Source organism: Phoenix dactylifera, chromosome 9, assembly GCF_009389715.1.
Source record: "Phoenix dactylifera cultivar Barhee BC4 chromosome 9, palm_55x_up_171113_PBpolish2nd_filt_p, whole genome shotgun sequence".
In the NCBI taxonomy this organism is placed as follows: Eukaryota; Viridiplantae; Streptophyta; class Magnoliopsida; order Arecales; family Arecaceae; genus Phoenix; species Phoenix dactylifera.
In genome coordinates, this window is record NC_052400.1 from 18,986,268 (window position 1) to 19,012,121 (window position 25,854).

At 38.7% G+C, this 25,854-nt stretch overlaps 1 protein-coding gene across 1 annotated transcript; it reads right to left on the reverse strand.

Annotated features, from left to right (window-relative positions):
• Positions 1-711: 711 nt before the first annotated feature.
• On the reverse strand, positions 712-24,459 carry LOC103701209. Its single transcript, XM_039130599.1, has 25 exons — positions 24,032-24,459; positions 21,558-21,721; positions 19,863-19,986; positions 19,645-19,777; positions 19,087-19,459; positions 18,752-18,828; positions 18,418-18,482; positions 15,641-18,290; positions 15,435-15,530; positions 13,824-13,928; positions 13,278-13,385; positions 13,144-13,193; positions 12,886-12,962; positions 12,280-12,369; positions 11,629-11,660; positions 9,091-9,327; positions 8,138-8,529; positions 7,690-7,774; positions 5,909-6,131; positions 5,511-5,614; positions 5,294-5,381; positions 4,864-5,018; positions 3,474-4,472; positions 2,416-2,802; positions 712-1,264 (listed from the first exon to the last, which is right to left on the reverse strand). The coding sequence occupies exons 1-25, from the start codon at positions 24,187-24,189 to the stop codon at positions 968-970; spliced, it is 7,269 nt and encodes a 2,422-aa protein (XP_038986527.1). The 5' UTR covers positions 24,190-24,459; the 3' UTR covers positions 712-967.
• Between the last annotated feature and the right edge of the window lie 1,395 nt (positions 24,460-25,854).

Here is a 25,854-nt window from a genome sequence, read left to right on the forward strand (position 1 = left end):
AACTTTAGTCTGTAGAGGTGCCTTTTCAATGCTGACTATATGTTATCTCAACAGCCACAGAATCTCTTATCTCAAGAAGGTAAGCTATAATAGGGCCATCTGCTTGCATACTTATGTAGTCGCAATTGTTATTACATAATTTAAAAGCTGGAGACTTGTTCGTTAATCCTTGCCATAATAGCTACCCAATAATCACTGCTTACAGCTCGAGAATGATTTGAGAATATTAGAATGGAGAGGATTGCTAAAATCTTGGTTGTCCTGCAGTAACATTGTCATACATGGATTTTGGGTGTTTTCCCTTGAATAAAGGGTTGTGGGTTTTTGGAGGGGGTAAAAAAATACATATCTCGCAGCTTGGACGTCCAAACAATTTTACAGTACCCAAGAACGCAATTAAATATCAGGTCATGCAGACAGTCCTTATCTACATAGTAACATACATTTAACATTCCTCTCATGGACCATAAAGAACTTCATATGCACATTCATACGATACTTTAGAAAATTAACATTAGAAACAACTTTTAGCATTTCAATTTCTAAATCATAAGAAAATAAGATGTAGCTTTCGGCAACAACCATCAACCAACTTGCTTGAGCTGCTACAATCATTTAGAGATCTGTGGTGAACATCAAACTAGCTGGATTTAAGCAATTAGGAGACGAGCGAGCATATGCTTGCATAATAATCATGGCAAAGGGCAAAGCAGATAAACTTTGCAAATAATACTTTCATTCCAGCCAGCACAAAGGCTCTTATAATTTATATCAAAACGAGAAACAATGTGGAAACAGTTTCTTCTGACAAAATACAGAAATACTTGACACTTCAATTGTATACCAAGCACTTTCAAAAAGTTGTAGAGCTGTGAAAGCGTGAAGGCATGTTGAACTCTTTAACAGACAGAGACACAACGCACGTTTGTTGACAAATTTCTGAGGAACATCCAATAAAGTTATGAACCTAACCAGTATTCTGCATGCCAGCAGCAATACCCTTCATGGTCAAGATAAGCGTGTCTTCCAGCCCCGGGGCATATTCGCTTGTGGGATTCAACCTCACTAATTCAGAAGCTGGTTTGCCAGAATCCATGATCTCCTTTGACAAATGTGGCCTCATGTTTACATGCAAACTGGGATCCCTGATCCGCTTCAGTGTGCAAGCTTGACAAACATTCAGAGTGGTTATGTAAGAATCACGGAGACACAATCTCTGCTTCAGGTAAGGATTGCCTTCGAGAAGATCCTTGTGACCAGCAACCTACAGAAGTTTCCACAGTTCACATTGCAGGACCAGATGTGAATCTTTGATGATTGGAAATATATATTAACAAAATTAAAGTCATCCAGGATCATATGCGGTAAGCCATATGAAATCAACTTTGGCGTTCTACAGATTCTACCTTGTGCAGGTATAAGTGGATGATTATAGTATAAATATCAGAGTACCTCAAATTTCATTTGCAACAAGATTAATGAGCCTCACAATTTAAAAGAAGCACCAAGTATCACTTTAGGCACTATGGCTTTATAACTGGTTTCGGTAGGATGATTAAGAATTAGAAATTTTTATTAGTAAATATTTTGTGAAATGAACAGGCCACTGCTCTGTTGTGAAGGGTTAGACCTACTACAGCTAGCTTCTCTTTTTTTGCTCCTGTTCTTGGATGTAACATAGAGATTGGATGTTTCAAAGTGCCCCATATAAATTGAATTTTCAGCACTAGAAAACGAAATATATCGCAAGCATGATATAGAAATCAATTCCAAGAAAAAAGACTCGCTCGATGGACCAAATTAAGAATGCAAACTAACACAAGGACGCACAGACACAATTATGATCCCTAAATTGTTACAGATATTCACAGAGCATAGCACCTTAGGCCTGCCCTAACTGAGAAAGTCGAGTAGTCTGTCATCAGGTTGACATCAAGAAAAAAAAAATTATGAAAAGAATCTGAGTTTGGTTAGAATGGCTGCTAGCAACAATGACAGTCCATAACAATTACCAAGTTGGCCTTATACTAATCTTATCCCATGGAAATTGCAGCATGTCTAATACAAGGTATGTTCAATTTGTATAAGCTGAACAGCAACCATTTGTTGTTGCTTAAATGGTGCCCAGAGTGGGACTCATCACTTGAAAAGCAACCTGTGCCTGCTAAAAGTAGGTCATATGCCCTTGTTCTTGGTAATCATGACCGAGCAGTAACCCACAAGAAGTTAGGAAAACTAATTTTCCTCCCAATACCTTGAACAGGTTATCATATTTTTATATGAAACAACAACAGCTGCAAGTATCTTAACAAGATTTATGCCCCCCTACATTCTAAAATTATATAACAAACAAAGTCCATTCCACATCCTGCAATCTAACGATAAGCTTAATATATATAGAAGAGTAGAGTTCACCTGAAGAAGAAGGTGTTTTGTCTCTTCATAGTTGGTTCTCAGTCGCTCCCCAAATGGCCATAAATCTTCAGACACAAGCAATTTGTCATATAAAGCAGCAATGCCTGGATCTCCCTTAGCAAAAACCATCTCCACCAAGTCTATTGTGACCCTGAAAAATGGCCATCCATTGTACATTTCTTGTAGCATATGAAGATTTCTGATATCCTTTTCCATGACGTGCTGGAATGCTGCACCAAATCCAAGCCACACAGGAAGGTGAAACCTTGTCTGTGTCCAAGCAAAAATCCATGGGATTGCACGAAGTGATTCTATGCCCCCACTAGGCTTCCTTTTCGATGGCCTGCTGCCAATGTTCATCCTACCATATTCCAGCTCAGGTGTGGCCTATTATAGAAGAAAAGGATTATAAATTTCATATGAATATTTATTATTTTCTATAGAATGAGAGTCAAAACAAACATGTAAAAATCTTTCACTAACAGAAATACACCAGTTACCAACCCCCTCTTGCCTTGTTGGCCAGATTTTCTTCCTTTTTAAAAATCGGAATCTTGGCAAGAGTTCACGGATTGGTACCAGCCTCTTCCCCTTCAAAAAACAGAAATACGCCAGCTTGCCATATTTTGCATAACAACCCTTACTAAATGGAGACATATTAAACCTAGGAAATGATCAAAAGATCATATAATGCTCATATATCATACATACACAATTACCTGATAAAATAATGACCCAGAATCACGAAAAATTTCTGAACACTTGATGCACAGATAAGATCAAATGTATGGCTACCGCACAAGAACAATAACATAATTCCTACTTCAACATCCAAGCAATTTCTAGGAGGCCTTTTCTAAGGATTTAAATCATATATGGAATGCATCAGCATTCCCCTATTAATACCAAAAATTAGATTATCAGACAACATGAAGGATGGTCCTGGAAAAATCCAAGCAGGCAACCAGAAATGATGGCTAAAAACTTATCTGGTAGGTATCTTTAAGAAAATGCCACACCAAATTGGCAGCTGCATACATGAGTGCAAGATTACTTACCAGGCGGAAGTATTCGACAAAGCGTGGTTCTTGAAAGACAATTGAGCGATATTCCTTTGTGGCTACCAAAGCCATCTCATCCATCAGTAAACGCCATTCTGGCTTTGGAGAAATTGGAGGGCGCATACCATGTTCAAGGGTAGCTACGGTGAAACGTTGAAGAGTTCTAAAGCACAGATGTTCCTCTCCGAAAGATTGCTCAATGACTTCACCTTGAACTGTCACACGGAGCGATCCGTCAATAGTGTCGGGTGGCTGAGACAATATAGCAAGATGAGTAGGGCCACCTCCTCTCCCAACAGTCCCCCCTCTTCCATGAAACATTGTCAACTTCACTCCAAATTGCTTAGCAACCTTTATGAGCTCCTCTTGAGCTTTATATAACTGCCAAGCTGCAGATAAACGACCAGCATCCTTACCAGAATCTGAATACCCAATCATGACCTCCTGTTTTCCATTAATCTGATTTCTATACCAGTCTATCGAGAAGAGTCGGGCTAGAGCTGCAGGGGCTGCCTCAAGATCTGCAAGTTTCTCAAACAATGGCACAACTCTCAATGGTTTCTTCACACGGCATTCACGCTGCAAGAGCTCGACTGCAAGCACATCTGATGGAGCAGTTGCCATTGAGATGATATAGGCCCCGAAATTATCATCAGGAAGTTCCGCTATGACATGGAATGTATCTAAAACATCAGCAATTTCCTCCGTTTGGGGAAGATCAGGACCAAATAGAGGGCGCTTGCCTCTAAGCTCAGACAACAGCCACTCCTGACGTTGTTCTTCAGGCCAATCACGGTATGATCCAATTCCAAGATGTCTAGTGATAGCATCTATAACATCAGTGTGCCTATCAGACTCTTGCCTGATATCTAGTCTCACAAGAGAAAGGCCAAAGATTGATACTTGGCGCAAGAAGTCCAGAAGGCTACCATCAGCGATTGGTCTATCACCACAAGAGCAAAGTGATCTGTAACAGAGCTCAAGGGGTTCCAGAAACTGCAACAGAGAAGCATTTGATATTAAACAAAACAAAAAGAAGGTAACATGCCCATTAAATAGACAATAATTCATTAAAATATTTATACATTAGTGTGTGAACAAAAACACCTATTTGTGCATGCATTTGCATAGATGAAAAATAAACAACAGAATGAAGATCAGTAAATTGCTATAACAAAATGCAGCTTAGAAAGAAAGTTATGTAAAAAACCATGTCTTAATGATAGAGGTGTCATGTTCTTGACATCATTTCTCCATTAAAAAATTATTTCCTGATTATATGAAGACCAATGACATCAATTCACCCACATATATTAGTAATTGATAAAGAAGTATGGACATTTGTTCCTGATTAAAACAAGCACTAATAGGATTGATAGAAAAGAACCTGCTCAACATTGGTAAAAGTTGCTTCCTCAGGAATGTCAGAAAATCCATTTGACAATAGATGACGGGAACGTTCACGCGTATTATATAGCTTATCCCTCACATCACCAAGTATAACACGATAAGGTTCATTTGGAGGAATTTGTTTCCAAAACTCTGCATCAAAAACATTTCTACAACAATTAGAAAAGCACTTCATTAAAGACCAAACATATCAAAGAAAGCAAATGTGATCAAAAGATTTTTCAACTATGGATTATAAACTGTAGATCAAAGCCTATCAGAGAAGATGGAAAATTTACTAATGACATGGTCAGGCAGTAAAAAGAAGGATGTGTGGTAAGTTTCCTGAGCTAGAAGATAAGTAACTTATTCTACAAGCACCACATTAGAAAATTTACTGATAACAGCATGATCAATGGTGTGCATACCTATATAGTGTTTTGCATCTTTCTTTGAGGACTGGTGCAGTTCATTAGCTCGAACTCGTAGTTCATCGCTGCAGCGCCACATGGACAGCTAAAATCAAATAAGATGGTGTCAGCATATGTAAAGTGTACAACTATATAAAGAAAGAGCCTTCCATCAAGTATAAGATGCCAAGAGAGACATAAGTCTATAGAAGCAGGACTGGATGGTTTGTAATACCTCAAACATTAAATCTTCTATCTGGGAGTAGTACAAGTTCGCAGCCATTAATCTAGCCAATAAGCATACATCCCTTGTAACCTCTGGAGTAACTCTAGGATTTCCTGCATAACACATATAGGCATGAAGTTAGCAAAGTATATAAGCAACAAGTGAATGTCTATATCTCCTTGATAACTAATATAGACAACTTCAAATAAAATCATATAGCCAATTATACATTACAAGATACAGATTTAAGATTTCAATGTCCAGTAGATCTGAGAACAGAACTCAGTACATTCCCTCCCTACCAAAGTTCATCACTCTTTGCTAAACAATTAGAAAAAATTGAACCCTTGAAAGAGTTCCCCATCCATCCCGTTGTAAAAAAGATATCCATGAAAAGAAAACTTTACCATCACGATCGCCACCCATCCAAGAAGAAAACTGAATAAGAGGAGCATTATAGGGAACGCGCTCATTGATCCCGATGTTCTTCAGAGCTGTATCAACATGGCGCAAGAATTTTGGCACTCCCTTCCAAATTGTTTCATGAAAATAACTCATGCCTGCTCGCATTTCATCCTGTGGAGTTGGCGGTGTTCTTCGGATTTCATCAGTTCTAAAGGCAGCTTGAATCTGCAAACAGAAAACAAAAGCTGAGCTATTCATTAAGCGAACAAGATAAAAATCCGGGTCATGAGCAACATCAAAAGAGTTTTTTTTAAAAAAAGATGTGATTCTTTTTACTCTTTCCCTTTTTTAAAGAAGATGTGGCAAGCAATAACTGCAAGTACAAAGATAGTAGCTAACATGTTGTGCATGGGCTCTTTCAACTTGACTTGATCCTATACCTACTATAAACACAATACTGGATTAAATGAAAATTTTTATGGTATTGCTAGCTAGAGAAGATTATTTTGACAGGAAACTAAATACAGGACTTTAATTATGATGGCAGCAGAATACCAATGTTAAAAGTTTAAAAATTGTGCTTTTTCATCAAAGTTTAAAAAGTTTAAAAGTTAAAAGTATAGCACCGATATTCAAAGTTTAACATCACTTACGTTGAGTTATTTTTAAATGGCGCCATGTGATGCAGCATATGGTGCAGCCAGCAAATACTCTGACTAGCTAGACCATGCCAAGCGTCATAAGAGTCAGCAGATTCATGGGCGAATACCTCAACAAGCAAATATTTTAGCTGGATTTTCTACAAATTTTCCATTAGGAACAAAACTGAATTTTAGCCAAGTTTCCAAATTTGTGGTAGAATAATTCCAGCGTGTTTCCTTATTGTTGAGACCTATTTTGAGTATGATTTTATATCGGATTTAATATCCAACTTAGGCTTAGGAGATCATGTCCTATATATATGTATCTACTACTTTATATGTGGTAGCCTTTTGAGATATTAATAAAATTCTTTTCAAGAGAATTTTCTTTACCAAGCGAAGGGTTCTTCAATCCAATTTACTTCTATTTGCATGTTGATCTTCGAGGTGTAACTTTGACGATCAAATCAACCCTTCTTCCTTTCCCGCTGCTTCATCATGTGTGCTCCAAATGCAGAACCCAGAGTGAAAACTCTAATTTATTAAAAGAAAATGATGCTAACAAACATTGACTCTTCTGCCTCCTGTAGAATTGGTGAGTTTCTTATTGGGTATCGTAAGGATACAGTTCAAATCCAGCCTAGGTTCTTAATCTTTGAAACTTGTAAGATACTTATTATGCAATCTGTTCCATCTTTTCCCTTCTAAACAATGGTGACCAAATCTCAAGTGTACAGTTATTAGTCAACCAGCTAAAAACTCAGGAATCTCATTATCATAAATTATAACTCAAAAAAGAGAATGGATACTCAGCTCTAGGAGCGTCGTTATAAATACCAGTGCTCAGAACGTGCCTTGCACGTTAGTTAGATAAGAGAGACAATATGGGAGCTGCATGACAAGATAGAAAAGAAAGAAATTCGAGACAGGAGTGCCGAGATAGGGTGAAGATAAAAGTCGAATGGAGACACATTGGCCCCACATCGGGGAGTTCACATTATATATAGCAAGTATAAATATTAACAATGTAGTGGAAGGTCAGGGTTTAAAAAAATAAAAATAAAAATAAAAACAGCAGCAAAAGCACAGATCCCTGGACTAAAGTCTAAATGATGATACAAGATACATGAGAGTCAAATTACCTCTCTCTGAAGAGCTTCATCAAGCTCCTGCTTGTCATCGGGAGTAATGTCCTTGGCATTAAGTTGTGCCAAACAATTCCTTATCCTGAAGAAATACTACTAGGATGTAAGAAAATAAGGATTCACATTTATATCAACAATATAAGATCTGGATGCCATTATAACTGTTTGTATATGTTCTGTTAACAGCTAAACGTCCTCCAGCCCAAAGATATACTTATGAATTCTAGTAAGCCTTTCCCCATGTGCACTGAGCTTGTGAGAGGATAATTGATACAGGAAATGATTAGAATTTTCATAAAACTTAAAATTAGAACAAGAAGATATGCATGGGTAGCAGGCAGCAAACTACTAAACTGAACAATCACATACAAATCCAATAAGAAATTTCTTGAAAGAATTTTTCAAATAGACCAATCCAACATATTCTGAAATCCCGTAGACAGACCTTGCATGTTTCTGAAGCAGAGATCTGCGGATTGATTGAGTAGGATGTGCAGTGAAAACCAGATCGACTGTCTGTTTCTTGAGAGCATCAAAGACCTCCTGAGGCGACTTCTTCAGCTGCACCACGAGCCTTTTAAGAGTTTCCTCGATGTCTGACTCGGTGGGTGCAGAATTCTCATCGGCAAAATCTCCCTTCTTCAGCTTGATCCTCCTCCGATGGGCGATCTGGACCTCCTCAGCCAAGTTGGCCAGGTTAAGCATGTGGGAGAATGAGCTGGCAACCACAATAGAATCCCCAGGATCCAGACTGGTGAGCTCATTCCCCAGCTCATCCAGCTTCTTTAGGTCCTGCTTCCTCCCATACTCGGCAGAAAGTTCGTAGCATTCTTGCACCTACCAGCACATATATATTTCCTCATAAATCTACCAGTATTTCATTTCCAAATAGCTTGAACTACCAAGAGATCTACTTTGATGGACTCGCTAAAACCGTAAGCTAAATCACATGGGGCACGAAGCGGAGTTCGAATTCCACCAATTGTGGTGGTTCACTCTTCAAGATCAACAGATGCACATTTTATCATGCATATAACTTGCATGAGTTCTATCCCACAGAGACATATAACAAAGAAAAAGAAAAATCTTAATGAGAAAACATCTAGTATAAGGTCTAATTAATTTTTTTAAAAAAATCCCAATTTTTTTTATCAAAAAAAAAAACCCAGCAAGAAACGAGCTTCCTTTGTTAGATCCAAAGACAGATTATCCAGAATTTATCACAAAAGGCACTAGAAAACTCAGAACTGAGGTTGAAATCCCAACTTTTCACTAGCAGCGAGATGGATTTCCTCCGTAACCAACTTTAAACTGTTTTTTTTAAAGAAAAGCTACAAAGTTCGCAAAATCAAGCCACGGTAAGGATAAAAAGACCGAAAAGGAACAGATTTTGGATACCGTTTCTCTGATATTTTCGCCGTGCAAGTCCTGGAGGATGTCAAGAAAGCGATCCAAGAGCAGGGCATCGTACTCCACCAGCATGTCGTCCTCTGACACCTTCCCCGGCGCCAGGAGCCTCAGCTGCGCATCCACCGATGCATGCCTCTCCAGCGAATTCTTCGACATGTCTCTTACTCTCCGATGAGCGTTCGTTCTGCACTCGGCCACGCTCTCTATGCCTCTCTCCCCCTCGCTCTATATAGAGGAGCACGAGAGGCCCGGCCTTTGCCGAGGGGCGAAGGGCATCCAACAGGCCCTCCTATTGCAACCACACGATAAAAACCCACGAAAAGCTCCCAACTTTCCTTCCCTCCCCTACGAATGAATCCAAAAGGGAACGAAAGAGAAAAAGGTGAGACGAGGTTTGGATTTTGGGCGGAACGAGGGATCGGGTACGTATGAGACAATGTGACGCTGCCCTCCGTCACCTATACCTACCAGCTCACCGCTGAACCAGTTCGACCATATTTAAATATAGATTACAAAAATATATTCTACCCAGTATCAGTATGTATCATATTTCTGTGTGCTGAATTTCGTTGCACCGCTGCAAATATAGGCGGCTGTAATTGTCGGCATGCATGTTGTGCACAGCCATGATGCACGCCGTATAGAATATATTTTATAAAAAAAAGGAAAAAATTAGAATAAAAAGCATGCATTTTGCATTAGATTTGTTCATCAATTCAGCGTTGGAACTGATTCAGCTACAAAATTTATGTCTTTGACCATCCCTCAAGGAATTCGCACCATCATTTACCCCTTTTTTTTTTTTTTTAAATTTTGACCTTCCCTTCTTGGTTTTGGTTTCAGCAAAAATAAAAGGCCTAGATTCATCGGTTTCATCTTGTTTGATTTCAAGAGCTCACTGGCCCGACGGCAGTATTCTCCTCTAGTCTGCCGTCACCACGCCTCGTAACACACCATTAAGATATAGAATTCCCCGTATGGAGGTTTCAAATTTGTCGCTCTCATGGCAACGCGCATGCCAAATGACGTTTTATGGATGTTACGTTGGATAGAATCTAATTGGACAACTGATAGGAATCGTCCTCATCCATCCTCTCGTAATATATCGGTAAACATGACAGCGACTGTGTTATTTGCTTCCAACCAAGAAAACTTCTTCCCCATAGAGCTTGCAGACTTCGTGCGGGAGGACTCGGCCTCGAACTGTTTGGTAGCTTTTGTGTCTCGATTGATCTGCCGGCTATAACTAACCCATCCAATTTGGACGCTTGAATGCGAACGGGAGAATTGGAGTTTGAGAAAAAGTCATTCAGAATAACTTTTTTTAAATTTTATATGAATACCCTTCTAAATATTAAATTTTGCATGAATACTTTTTCAAAATTAATATTTGATTGTATTCCCTCGTAAAATACTTGTTTTGTTATTTTATTCTTTTTATCTTTATTTTTGCATATATATTCACACCATCTAACGCCGTTAATAGTTTCAAATTAAAATAACTAAAATATCCTTAATGAGTAGATGTGCAAAAAAAATTATAATTTCAAAATTTCAAAATTAATTTTCAAAATATATGTTATGTTTAATTAAAATAAATATAATTTTTATTAACAATGTTAGAAGAACTGTTATATTAGGGGCATATATGCAAAAATAGTATTTTATGAGGTACAGAAATAAATATAAATTTTAAAAAAATATTTATATAAATTTGAATTTTTAGAAAGATATTCAAGAAAAATCTATAAAAAAATCACCTACAAAAACAACGTTTCCAAACCTCGGGCTGGCGGCGTTCTAAGCCTCCTACAGTCGCAATTTCCAATAAGTTTTAAGGGACTCGGCCCGCCTGCTTTGACGAAGCTGTAGCCCCAAAAAAACGATTTTCCACGTTTGTGGCCCCCATCCTCCATGAGTAGTTTCCATCTTCTAAGACAAGATTGTTGGAAAATAGAGACTAATTTATTGATTTATGAAATTGCATATACCTATAGAGAAGCTAGTGGCGCTACAGGTTAATATATGGCTAATTTTAGTGGACTACCTTGTAGATTGCTATATTAGATATCCCTTCTAATTTGTTAGACATCTTTTTTTTCTGATTCCCATAGATGTATTTATAATAGATTCAACGTTTTTACAAGAGATTGATATAATAAATTAGTTTTTGACCATGACCTCTGAATTATCTATTTATTCTTGTGCGATCATGATATTTTCATGCCTCTTATCACAGTACAAATCTTCTAATAGATGGACTTTCTGCAGGTGTTTAATACTCATTGTGTGGGTGTTCCACTAAGGGAGTGAAGTAATAATTTTTATTCCAAGAAAAATAGTACATTCTTTTAAGCCAAAGACGAATTGTAATTTTTATTGACAAACAAACACATGCTCCCATGCAATGTATCTGGCGGTTAGAGCGGGCTTGGATCCATATGGGATAAAATAAAGAGGATTTGAGGTTGACGAGATCTCTCAGCTACTGGGGACAAGAGAATCTTTAAATGACTATAAGCTTACAGGTATAATAAGCCGGACAGTTTCCAATAATTCTATGAATTCAAATAACCAAAAGCATAAGAGAGCCGATGCAAAAAGATTTCTTTAGTGTCTTCCAGGCTCAAGTGGTGGTTTAGCGGTGGCTGCCAACACAAACATTTCTTTCGCATTGGAAGGGCCATGGGACCTGGGCTTAAAGTCAAAAAGGAGGGAGCCTGACGTAACTGGTGCTTGCACTTCCCCTCTACTAAAAATTTTCTGAGTTAGAGGGTCTGGTAACTATGCATTAAATATCTGCCAATTTGAATGGTTAGGTTGAACCAATACAAACCACCAAAATATCAAAAAATAGTTATGTCCTGGCTGGCCTGAATTTCAAAAAAAAATCTGCTGAAAATTTTTTCCAAGCCAACTCACTCCAAAACTATTTCTGGATATTTATAAATTAGACCTAACTCAACATTTTGTATTAGCCTAATTTATAAATTTAATAAGATTTTCAGCTCAATCATCCAAACAGACCCTCAAGAGGCACAAACTCATGTTGTGTTAGGTTGGTAGCAGACAGAAAAACAGCTTGGCAGATGAAATTTTCAGCCATCTTTGTTCGAGCAACACTGTGCACAATGCACTTCCTGGAACAGAAGGAACAGAAGGAGCGAAGTCACTAACCGTGCACAATTTGGCAAAGTTCCAGCACAACTCTCCCAGCCAACCTTGAACGTGACTGTGCATTTGTCTTAGAAGGATTTGCCGTTCTTCCTGCTTTCATAAGTAACCAATTAGATGAAAAAATGCATTGCACAACAGACATCCGAAGCTAATTAGCCTGTTGATACTTGAATAGAAAATTATTCTGTAATACCATAACTAGTATATAAGAATTTATCAAAAAAATACCTAAACACCCATGATTTTGATGGATAACATTTCCACTGGATTAAAAATAGCCTCCATCCGTCTCCAGAGGAGGCAACTGACAAAAATCCAACAATTCCTCCCCATTGGCTCCAGACTGCATAACTTGAAATTTGAAGATAGCAATAATCATTATATTTTTGTTCCAGAATTAAGTATGAGGCAACTTACAGATGCTGTAAAATGTAGCTCACAGTGGTAAGGGAAGCTGAGGCACTTTGTTATGGCGAATTAAGAGACCGGAGATTTCACTTCAGATTAAATAGAAGCAATTGTTGCATCATTGCACAACTTTAAACTAATGGTTCCTATCCTCAGAGATCATAATGACAAAACAGCATGCTTATTTAATCAGCCAACCATTAACAGATGATGGCAACAACAATTTATGATACATGAGGACGGACCAAATTTCTGCACCAGGATATGAATCTGAACTAAGATTAAATGAAAAATTGAGGAGAAAAAAACTAAGAAGATACATGACAAGACCTGCCAACCATAATTACACTATGGAAACTGATGCTATGCACATTTTAACAACATGCTTCAGCTGGCACTCAGCTGAATATGAAGAAGAATGCTTGTAAATGCATTCCAGTTAGGTCATACGGTCACCCATCACTCCAGTTATCATCATCACCACCCTCATCGCCACCAACAAATGCCTGAGTAAATGAGATGAAAACAGCATGAACAACAAGAAAATCATAGCTTGAAAGGGAAACAAAGGGAAATGAGATGAGCGCAACCTGGCGAATTGCATTTGCCTTCTCTAAGATTGCGGAAACATTGACATTGGTGGTAGGCTGCGACACAATAGTTGGCTTTGATGTCGTGGTGCGCCTCAGGTTAAATGTCTGCACAGCATTGGCCAAAAAAGCAGTTTGATTAATGTAAATATTTAGCACAACATACTGAAAGCAAAGATTTGCATTTATTCTCTTCTATCAGTATTGGCAACTATATTTAATCATTTGGGATGTTGATTTCCCAGACCTCAATAAAACTCAGCCAATGAGACTCCAAACAAGAATTTAATCCTCAACATGAGGAAAATAATTGACTTCAATGAATGGATTAAGGAATAAGGTTATTTATTGTGTCTTTTCACAAAGACATTTATTTTATTTACTCATTATTCCCAAAATATCAACCTAAAAGGTGTGTTCCTGAGCAGTTCTTAACCCAAGAGCACCATCACTATTGAAAATATGCTGAGATAACCTGCCAGCACACAACCAATACTTGCCAAAAACTAATGAGAGTAGAACACTTCCATATAGATGAACATTTACCTTGTTCCTGATCTGAAGAAGCAACTCCTCCCTTTCATCAAGATCCTTATTGCTAGCATTCTCATTTTCCAGTCTTTTGTGTCCATTCAGCTTCTGCTGATCATGCTGCAAACATGGATTATACATGATGAAAATATACATCTGAGAGCACATTATATAATTCCAATTTTTTTTTTGATTTAACTGTCCTTTAACTTGTATAAGAATCAGACCATGAATTGTACAGACAACCAACAACTTGCATGAATGGTAGTTTCATAAGGGCATTTATGTTCTCTTCCCACCACATAAACAAGTTATTTTGACTCAATATTATTATTAAAACGAGCATCAGATGGAAAATGCTTTGCTGTGCCTGTTAGGGCAAATCTCCAGGCCAACTGCTGGCTTGGCAACTAAATATTCAACTGACCCCCATATATGGCACTAATTCCTGCCAGTGACAGCTTACCCCCATGTTGTGTGGCAGGAGGAACTTTTCATGTGCAAAAAGCCAGCACCCATTTTATTACCGGTTTTTCCTTAACAGTTGTCCATGAGATATCTCCCTCCAATTTAGCCTGAAGAATAAACTCTCTTTTATTCGCCGTCTGAGAATACCCTTTAACATTCAAAATTTCTTTAGAACCACAAATTTCAAAATCATGGATATTTTGATGAATCAATAGTCCAGAGATCGATAACATGCAAAGTGGAGGACTAACAGTAACTCAGCTAGTTTATAGAGTTAATTTTAAAGTTTTGATTCCCCACCTAGAGATGCGAATTGAAAAGGTTGGGTCAAGAACTAATCCAACTGACAAAATACCCCTAACATGACCAATGGACCTAATAATCAATCTAACTACCCAAACCTGAACTCAACTCCAAAATCTTCTTCTCTTTCTTTTCTTTCTTTCTTTCTTTCTTTTTGGGAGACAACAAGAGGAGGCTTCTGCCCTCACTCAATTGATTGAGGTAATAAATTTCAAAGAGGTACAAGCGCGACTCAAACCTAGGTCATTGGTAACAACTCTGAACAACTTTACCAACTAAACTAGTTGGTACAAATTAGCTCCAAAAATTTCAACATAAGCACAATTGGAATAGGGTTTTTCAGGTTGAGTGAAGTCCGATTGGTTCAAGTGGGATTTATGATAGCTTGGCTAACCTAATATCCACAGTATATGAGATAGATTGGACTGGGAGCCCAGATTTATGGGCTAGATATGACTTGGATCAGGTTGGGGACCCTATTTCAGATAATTTGTTTGGGTTGGGCTGCCTGTGACTTCAACTGAAACCTAAACTGACTTGAAATTGGGTTAACATTTTCCAACCCAAACCCAAAGCAAGTTAGGTAAATATGGCCCCAACCCAAACTACAGGTTTGATGGACCTATGTTCAGGTCCCCACAACACAAGCTGCCCCACAACCCCAAACCTCCTCCTCTCCTTTACTTCCTTTATGCAGATGATAGTGCTTAATGTGCTTATGATGGACTGACCACAATGTCAGACCTAAAGAATGAGTTTGCGCTAGAAAATCTTACTATTAGATATTCAGCAATGCTAATTTGTTGATGACGTTAATGAAATAGAAAGCAAACTGACATCAAGATTGAAACAGACCTTGTCCCTGATATGATGAAGCAACTCTTCCCTTAGTTCCTTGTTATTAGCAACATGATTTGACTCTTTGTGCCCATTCAGCTTCTGCTGATCTTGCTGCAAATAACAGATAAAAGAGAATGAGAAAAAACACCAAGCATCTTACATATTATGATACTCTTAACAGCCTAATGTAAAAGGGAACCAAAAAATAGAATAATTATTACTGTATTCTTTTGGGGATGTGGTGCGATAACTGCAGATATAGATGGTGGCTTTGGTGCACTTTGTTCTTGCTGTTGAGTAGCAAATTTTGGATCTTGTAGGGCGTCAAACTGGTTAACACGGGCAACAGCATTAGCATCTCTATCCTCTCCTGAAGCAATTGAAGGTTTCGTTATTCTCCACTGCATTGGAGGGAGAGGTGGTGGTGGTGGCAGCTGATCTGAGGATTGCAATGTAGAGATCACTGGATCATCTGACAAGAAAATAAATCTCCCTTCCTGTTGATTTTTCAATGAGATAACAGATTCAAGACCAGGAAGGTCCACTATGGAATGAGATTGAAAAGACACTATGCCCTTCTCAGCCTCCAAAGTCCCAAGTCCATTGACTGTGTCTTTGCTGGAATGGTTCAATTGCTCAAATCTCATGTAGCTAGAGATGGATGTTGTTGAAGATGAAATTCCATGTGAATCACCAAATAACTCATGGTCTTTGCATCCATTTCTTTCCTCCTGTTCCCACAGCTCAGAGTTTGAATATGAGCGAGGGCTGAGAAGATCCTCGGAAGAATATGGACAAGACCTACAGAATGTGTCATCATCTGAATCTGAGCCACTGTCTGGCAAAGGAACAGCAGGTTCTGGAAGCAACTGAAATGATGGAAACATCAAATCTTCAATGCTTTCATGGAGATTGCCATTGGGAAATTCCAGTTTCAATTTGGATTCCAAACCATTCATAGGATGAAAAGAGATCTTCATGTGTTCAAGTGGTGGAGAGGATTGCTCTGAGTAATGTGAAGTAGAAGAGATAGACTTTTTCAATGATCCATGTCCAATCTTTTCTTTGCTGTTCTCTTCATTAGAATCCTGAGATTCAACTCCAGTTGGTGCTTTCTGGTGGTTACTTGGAAGGCAACTCTCCTCTGACTTCCTTCCTTCAGCATTCATAGTTCCAGTCGATGTAGTATGTGATGCTTTTCTAAGAGTATTTCCAAGAAATCTCTGTGCAAGGCCAGTAAAACTGGATGAGATAATATTTGTGCTTTGGCCAGCTTCGCTGCATTGTGACTCAATATTACAAGTAGCTGATCGTTCAGCTTCAGGAGCAAGACCATTGTTTCTTGTTAGATCAGGTTCATCAGGGAGAGCATAAATGCTAGTAAAGGATGGGGAACAAGATGACATCTGCTTGATAGGCCTATCCCCATGTAGGTATGCTTTGAAGGATGGGGAACAATTGGTTGCATCATGCTGTTGCACCACATTATATGCTTCGACAAACATGTGATCACCACTTAAATTACTCTGAACCAAGGAATATGAAGTAGATAGTGTCCCATCCATTTCCTTCATCGAGCTGAAACCATTTGATATGCTTTCATTTGGCATATCTAAAGTGTCTGATTTGGAAACTAATCCATGAGCGTGCAACTTAGTCTTTTCTGCGTCACTTGAAAAATCACATGCACAGCTTTTAGAATCAGATACAATATTCTGGCTTGCAGTATTTGGAATACCAAGATCTGGAGGTTTTGAAGGTTCGAAACCAAAAAGGCCAGCATTTGTCCACAGTTTAATGGAAGACATGTCAGCAGTATCAACAGAAGGAGAATGTTGAGATATGGATGTCTCTACTGGAGCTTCACTGCCTAATCTGGTTTGCAAACTAGGAATGCCTGAATCAAGATATAGATCATTGCCAATGCCTTCAAAGCCATTCCTTCTCGTAATGTTGTGATAATTATTTTCAGAAAAATCATTGGCAACAGAGCATTCTAGGTTGGAAGCATAGTCAGTCATGTGAGGTGACTGCACAAATTCCAAACTATTTGAAGAGACCAAGTTTGAAAATTTTGGAGACACAACTTGGTTCAAGAGCCCGTCAGATGCATTCAAAGATTCATTATCACAGGAATCAGGATTTTTCCCAGCTGTCACCGGAATCTTTCCGGTTCCAGATTCCATTCCTTGAGAATGGAAGTTAGATACAGAGTTCACTTCCCGTTTGGTTTGGCACTCAGCTTCTGTATCTGCCTCAGATTCTAGTGTATTAAGTGCATCCATATAGTTATCCGTCTCGCTTGTGACTTCATCAATGTGATTCACACCAGATAATGATACTGGTACTTTAGCAATATCAAACAAGATGTCTTCTTGCTCTGAGACTTCAATTTCAGTATGATCCATCTTTGGTGGTTCAGAGTTTACTGGCAGAGACTCTGAATCTTGGACCTTATCTGCAATTATGTGATCGCACGATATGGGACTGGTAGACTTAACAATTTCAATTTTTTCATCCCATGTAACAGAAGATGATTTGTCAACGCTCTGCCCTTGCAAAGAATCATGTTGAGAATTACTATCTGCAACATCTCCATTCGGTTCATCATGTAAAACAGAAGCACAAGCACCACTTTGTTTGATATGTAACTCAAAATCAGACAGGCTATCATATTCTTGGACAACAGGCACCACTGAATGGTTTGTATCTGAAACTTGTTCAACATAGTTGGACCTAATCTCTGAACCAAAAGGCCTGGATTCACCAGCAAGTTCAGGATTTAATCTAATATCAGGTGTTGATATATTCTCGGTGGAAGAGCTTTCCGCACCAGTGCTTGGAGATGCAAAACGTAAGATGCTAGCTAGGCTGTTAGTTTCACATATATCGATATATAAGATTAGTGTAATATGTTCCAATAAAGAAGACAGGCATTGTTTACTAGTAATCCATTGCATGTTGCCTAGAATCGGAAGAACCATTCAGAAGAAAATACCTGTTATTGTGCCGCGATATGTAGGCTGCATGAACTTCTCCATTCCTCAGATGTGATCCTTTTCTCTGTGCACGTTTGTATGTTACAGAAGATTTTTAGGTTTTGCAAGCATAAAAACTGCAGGTCATCGCATGAAGACACAGCTAAGAAATATATGACCAATGCTTATGGTTTCTAACTACATATCATAGAAAGTATGACTAATTGGAGAACTTGTTTATTCACACCATAAACATTATCTTAAATGGCTGGCATAGTCCTTAACTTAGATAATGGAAGATTAAAGTTTTTGTAATAACTGCCAAGGATTATCTGTAATTTCTAATCCATTAACGAAGAATGTTCGACCATGGGCAGAGCCACATGGGCATGGGCTCTCTTTTTCCTTGGAATAGGAGGGATACTCCAGCCCTGAAGGTCAATTCAGGTCATGAATGGTCCATCAGAATTGACTCTTCCCAAAATTAGATATGCTTAACACAACTTGATAGTTGTCAAACTTTTGTTGTGCCATAGAAGATTCCAACTTGTTTTGCTAAATGATATTTCCAATTCTAACCAAACACATTTAAGTTCAAACTAGGCATGTTACTCCTGATAATAAGGTTGACCAGGGTCGGCGGAACCATTCCGAATCAGGCATTTCCGGTCATACCGAGCCGTCTCAACGGCGGATTAGGACGGTTCCGGCAATGAAAAAAAAATACGTTGCCAAAGGAGAAAAAGGAAAAGGAAAGAGAGGAAAAGAGAGGGCGAGTAGAGGAGGGAGGGAGAGGGAGAGGGAGGAAGAGAGAGGGATGTGAAGGCCAGCTGACAAAGGCCAGCGAGCCGCACGGAGGACGCTCCTCCGGGCTCCACGGCTGGGTCCCCTGTTTCGTTCCGTGGCCAGCTCCTCCACAGAGCTTTCCTCCGCCTCCTGGCCGGGTCGCCGGCCTCCGCCATCCTCCTCTCTCCCTCTCTCCCCCTTCTCCCTCTCTCGCTTTTTCTCTCTCCCGTTCGTCGGCCCGTCCCAACCCGTGCCGCCGAGCAACCGGTTCGGGGCCTGATACCAGCACAATAGACCATGAGATTGACTAATATATACATAAATAATATAAAAACTTTTTTTTATATATATATATATGACATTTTTTGTATTTCGTATCACCTTGTAAAGCCTTTCAAGCAACTCATCTGACAAAGATTGGAAGACTGGGATTAGAAAAGAAAAGCAAAAATCATAGGCACCTTGAACTTCAGAGCTTTCTTTTCTTTCTGTGCATGTTCACCTTTATCCGATTCTGATAGAACCCAAACCCTCCTAAAATAGGATGGATCTGAATATCTCTTTAAGCAAGCTCCAGCACCAGCATTATCAAATCTGAAAAGTACAACCACATTATATGATTAGAAGAAAAATAAAAGTCTTTCGGACATATAATGCACACTAGTCATGAGAATCTCACTTGTCGAGCAGGTACAAACGTGGTGGATCACGACATTCTTCATAGGAATCCATCATAAAGGGTGGCAATTCATTGAATAAGAGGTGACTCTGTTCATTTTGGAGATGGGCATGCCAGTCACAACCTGAGATTGACATTTTGCTGTCAAGGAATTGAATTACCACGATCACATTGTTAATGAAAATAACAATTCCAACCATCAATTTCTACAATTTAGCCTGGCAGCAAATAAGGGTAGCATACAACAGTTTGAAGATGCTTCAGGCCTGTGCATTGCAGTGAAATGGTGATTCATCTATTTATTGCTGCCACAGGGTAAAATAAAAAGTTTGGGTTTTGGTGGCTTCTTTTGGTAAGCATAGGGAAGCATCAAATTTGTTTGTGAAATTCAACACTGAATCCTAGTTCACCACTAACTGCATGAAGGGGCTTCACAAGCATACACTTTCAAATCCTTTGTCACATTAAATGAAGAAAAACAAGATGATCTATGATAATGAAGGACAATGAGCTGGAATATGCTGATTTGATTACTCAAACAAATGATGAATTTTGTCATGTTGGTATTATATCGATATAAATTGGTGTTATTTAATACCTTCCAGCTCGCAGCTTTTGTCTTAGTCAGCCTTTTATTGCCTTCTTTTTGAAACACCATGTCATTTGTCAATCCAATTCAGTGACCATGCATGATATTTCCTACTTATAATTAATGTTAATTTGTCATTAAAATAAGTATGGTGTAACAAAAAAAAGGCTACTGATTTTTTATTTGTCCAAAAGATTTGCTTAGAATCACTTCAATATCTATATCATGAAAGCAAATCTTTTCAAATGACCAAGCACAAAACATCTTGCCGCTAGAGAAGAGCAAAAGCTACATTCTTGTCTCCCAAGTGAAAATTGTATATTAAGCTAAGAACAAAGAAATAAGAAGCCAAACAAGGCCGTATTACTTCAAGACCAGCCAAAGACATGTAAATGTGGTGTCGTGCCTATATATTTACACGCACAGATATTGGCAAAACAAATGAATTGGCAGAAATTTTGCACACCCTAGTTTTAATACAACTGATCTGCAATCTTAGAATTAAATCTATCTTCTACTGAATTAACTGAATGCTTGTAGTCAGAACTGGTAGAAGGCTTCTACAGGTCTCCAGAGGACCCTGACAAATAATAAACTAATGCAGGCCCTTTTCTGATAAGAAATGCTCGACAAACACAAACTAACAAAAACCCATGGGGCATCTTCTCGGTCTTCTTGGTAAAAAAAAAAAAAAAAAAATCCTCCAAGCGACATTTTTATGCTCTTGATCATACTACATGGTGGCAACGCATCAAATACACATTTATCCATAGCTGTGACCTGAGTCTTTTGAAGATGTTGAGTTTCATGTCCACATCTCATTCTTGCCACCATTTCTGAGCATAATAGTCTTCAATCAGCAATATAACTTAAAACTAGACAGCTTCAAACATCCAGAACGACCAGGCCATTAAAAATCAAGAAAGAGTCAGCTTATGCTTTATGGATGACAACTCCAAGCAAGATAGCACCACAAAAGAATTGGGCAGATGTGCACAGAATTCTAGCGCAGAAGAAAACTAATAGGAAAATTAGTTACACTTCAGACCTGACATAATCGATATTTGGTCGCACTTATGTATAAAATATCTCAAAAAAACTGATACCTGCTACATAAGCAAAATGTATATGGCTTGTTGGGCCCTGAATGGCCTTCTCAAGTGATGGAAGTGCTGCTTCTATGTTCTTTACTCGAGTCAACATTTTACGCCCCCTTCCAGCTGTAGCTGTCACTTGTTCGTGCAGGTCATGGAAAACATCTGCAGCAAGCCTATGAAATTGCAAAAACATTGTATCAGTACAAACAAGATAATCCATGATTTGCATGGTCACAGGTCAAACGTTGAATAAAGGGAGGAGTAAAAAAAAGAGTTACAAAAGAAAGTAGATCATTTTAGCAGAACCATAGAAATTATACATAATCTATGCACCACATAATGTTTATTTATAAGCATACCACCTGGACAGGGCATATTGTTAATTTATCCAAGCATACAGCACATACAATGTACATGGCTGAATATAGATGATGGTGTTTTTAATGGCTTTCTATGACCTCATCACCAGAAAAATGTTTGGGAACTCATTTTTCCCTCTTGAGATTTTATTATTTATGCATGAGCTCTCTCTCTCTCTCTCTCTCACACTCTCTCACAACTGCACATGCACATTCTCTTAAGAGAATAAAAGAGAGGTGTATTAGTTGATCTTGGGACAACCAGTGGCCTAGCCTAGTTTTTCTATGGGCTTGCTTTAGTTGGAAGTAGAATAGCCAGATGTAGCATGCACAATTTAAGCACAAACCTATACTTCCTTTGCATCGTAGCAAGGAATCAGGCCCCAACGGGATGTCTTGCGGGACACCAAAAGGGGTACCATCCCATGTGTCGGGACAGGAGCGTCTCATCATCGTCCCAGCATTCCGATCGGCACATCTTGGGACATCTTCTGTCCCAAGTGTCAGGACGGAGCGGGACAGCAGCACATTCCGTTTCATAGAAAAACTAGAGCAACTCATCCCATAGAATTTAAAACCTTGCATCATAGTTTCCAGCTAATTTATTAATCATCAGGCCTTGGCTCCCAGCATATTGTGCCTCATTAAATCCAGCATTTCCTACTCACACCTACCTACCCCTTTAATCTCAAGAGATAGCCTAGTCCTTAAAATAAGGTTGGTGTCCACACACAAGGACCTACACTATTCAATCCTGATTGTTCAACACCAAAACCCTAATATTGACCTCGTTTGGATGCAAAACTATACAATCTTCGCTAATATGCTCGAGACAGTTCATTTTTCCTCTACATGGCTCCTCCGAAAACACTTCCTATCAGCTTTTAATCCCTAGAAATAAAAGAGATAAATATGTAATTCTTACATAAAGAGCCTATTTTTCCAAAAATCAAAAGGGTACTGTATTTTTCTAAAGATACTTTTTGCTAACAAACTATCTGCATAACCTCACACTGCCTAATCTTAAACAATCACTTGAAGACTCACATAGGTTGCCTCACAAGCTCAACTCACTCCAGCCCCCAAACTGTCTTTCTCCACTAGGCTGTTTCAAGTAACATACGACCACTGCTGCAAACAGCTGACTTCCCTCCCTCCTCTATTCTTTCTGCTACCTCTCCTTAGAAGCATTTGCACATGTGCATCTCCAGGATCTCCATTCCTTCTGAAATATCAATTGAGAGGAAGCCTTTCTCCTAATTAAAACATTTCAAATTTCAGTAATGATTTCTGGTTAGTCCCCTACCATCTTTGTCAATCCCCGTTCCACTCTTTGAAGAAATCATCAGCTACGTGATCCAAGCAGATTCCACAAAATACCTTCCCAACATATTTGAATTCTTGAATCTTCTCTCCTCCATCCAGTAATCAATTTCTAGAAGCCTAACATAATCTTCAAACACCTTGCCCAAACACATACATTGCAAATGAGTCCACATCAAACAATGTATCGTCATGCCAAGTTACTCTTCATGGTAGTCCATCTACCTGGACAGCACACAGACCCAAATTGATAAAGACCACTATCCCCACTCACATCAACTTGCTCATTTGAATTGTGCCGGACATGCGAACCCTCCAATCCGCCCAACCACCGCAAGTTGTTTTCCTTCATACATATTCCTCAAAAGTACCCTTCTTTTTCCAGGAAATTAAATCAAAAAACAATTAACGTAAAAGAAAGGAGTATTAAAAATATTTTTTTGGTAAATAAAAAAAATCATAAAATGCTTAAGCACAAACATATAGATTGATGACATGACGACATTATCCTCTGAATAATGCATCATATGAATCTTGAATTGAAACGAATTAAAACATTTTGCCGTAACTGAATCTTTTAAACCTACATAACTTAATGAAAAAGAAGACGAAAAGATCTCTTTAAATTTCCATGGGCATTATAATACCCAATTGAGTACCACAGATTTCGCACCATTTAGCAAGAAAGACACGAATGCCAAGAAATCGACAAACAGGATAACAAAAAAAAAAAACAAAAAAGAAAAAAGACATAGCAAGAAAAAGAAGAAAGAAAGAAGAAAGAGAAAAAAGAGGAATTACTCGGCGAGATCGCCCAGCTGTCTCAAGATCCCAACAAGCCCCGCTACCGCGACCCCATCCAAGAGAGCCTTGGAATCCTCCTTCTTGGCCGACCCCCGGTAGAGCTCCGGATCTCCCAACCCGTACTCGTTCCTCACCTCGAACCGCACGAGCGGCATCCTCGCTCCCTCCCTCTTCGCTCACTGCAGAGGAGGAGAAGCCGGCTCCGATGGGGATCTGGCGGAAAAGACACCTCGATGCCCGGCACTCATCGCCAAGGCCAACCGATAAAGGCTTAGAAGAGGCGAGCTGGCCGGCGGTGACCGGACTCTGGCGAAACGAGACGACGACGGCCTAACCGCCTGAACTCCTCTCTCTCTCTCTCTCTCTCTCTCTCTCTCACGCGGTCCCGCCCGGTTTTCTGTGTGCTCGATCGCATCAAGACTCAAGGCATCGCCATTTTGACAACTGAGAGGACACTGCCGGAGTTGGTTTGGGATGGTGTACGGATGCTCTACGATGCCCCTAATAAATTCAAAAATGACCTCCCAATCCATAACTTAGCTTTTGGATGATCCAATAAAAGAATAAAAAAGAAAGAAAGGGTTGCCTTTGAGAAAAATTATCGGATACAACGTGCAGGACCACGCTACCAATGGCCATGGTGAGCCAATCACCGAAAATGAGTGCATGCACGCAATTATTTCTCCATTTATAGTTACAAAATCCAGTAGGATGTGCTAATTTAATTACTGGCATGCATTTCTTATTGTCGAAACTTAGCAGCTTTCTTGATACTCATCTTAGAGAATAAATATAATTTTTCATTTCATTTGTTTTAACAATTATATCTGTTATGCGATATCAGAAGCATCTGTTTATGCCTTACATAACTAAGGCTTATGTGGATTTCTGATAGAGGCTAATTTTTGGTAGTCTCAGACCTGTTTAAATGCAAGGATCGGTCAATTGTTGAACATATAGATGGCAAATGCCATATCAGGCATTTGGATGTATGACTTTCAACAGGACAAATAAAAATTATGATGAGGTCTGGATCATTGTATTATTGATATATAAATTGCGGTATAAATGATTATTTCTTTGTGGCAACCATGACAATTTTATTATATATTTTAACTATTACAATAATTTTATGCTAGATTGACTATTGTGATTCTTTTCTAGCGCTGTCTTTATGTAGAGAATTTGCATCAATTTATAGTTAATCATTTGCTTTTATAAAATATCGCCATCAAAATAAATTAATACATCAAAAGTTTTCATAGTAGCACTGTTTTAATCCTGTTAGCCTTTGTACGCCATGTTGCTATCATAATAGTTGATGGCCGCCAGTTAGGCTAAAAAAAAAAATTATTTCGAAGATTTTTAGGATCATTTTGCTTTTTGATGATCCTCCAAAGCTATTATCATAGCCCATAATAGTTATGGCTATAATTGTTATTTTTCGGTACTAAAATTCATAGAACCACATCGCATAATGGATAATAAGAGCCTAGACCTAAACTTTTAGAAGGATTTTTTTTTTAAAAAAAAGACAAAATTAGCCACAAGTTGATCCATAAGTTCCTTTACCTACTATACTTATTTTGAAATGATCGAGATTGGGATTTGGTCTCTTGTCTGGGTACACTCTCGACTCTCACGGCCAAAATTTTGCTGAACCCAAGGTCCAATTGATTGAGTCGACTCGGTGCGAAGAAGAAGTGAGGAACCTCTTTCATTTTAGTTCCCAACCCATCATTGATTCACGGAAAAATGCTTTCTTAAAAGGCAGTACTAGCAAGCAGCATAGCAGCATCTTAGGGTACATTACTTGCATC

Bases quoted from the DNA above. Each gene is read 5' to 3' on its own strand.
- LOC103701209 (XM_039130599.1), bottom strand. From the start codon at position 24,189: ATGCCGCTCGTGCGGTTCGAGGTGAGGAACGAGTACGGGTTGGGAGAT. The intron at 18,291-18,417 runs GTATTTTCTTCT...TGAAACTAACAG, and splicing joins ATATCGCGGCACAATAACAG to CCTAGCTAGCATCTTACGTT. The intron at 8,530-9,090 runs GTATCCAAAATC...ATGTGCTGGTAG, and splicing joins GCGAAAATATCAGAGAAACG to GTGCAAGAATGCTACGAACT.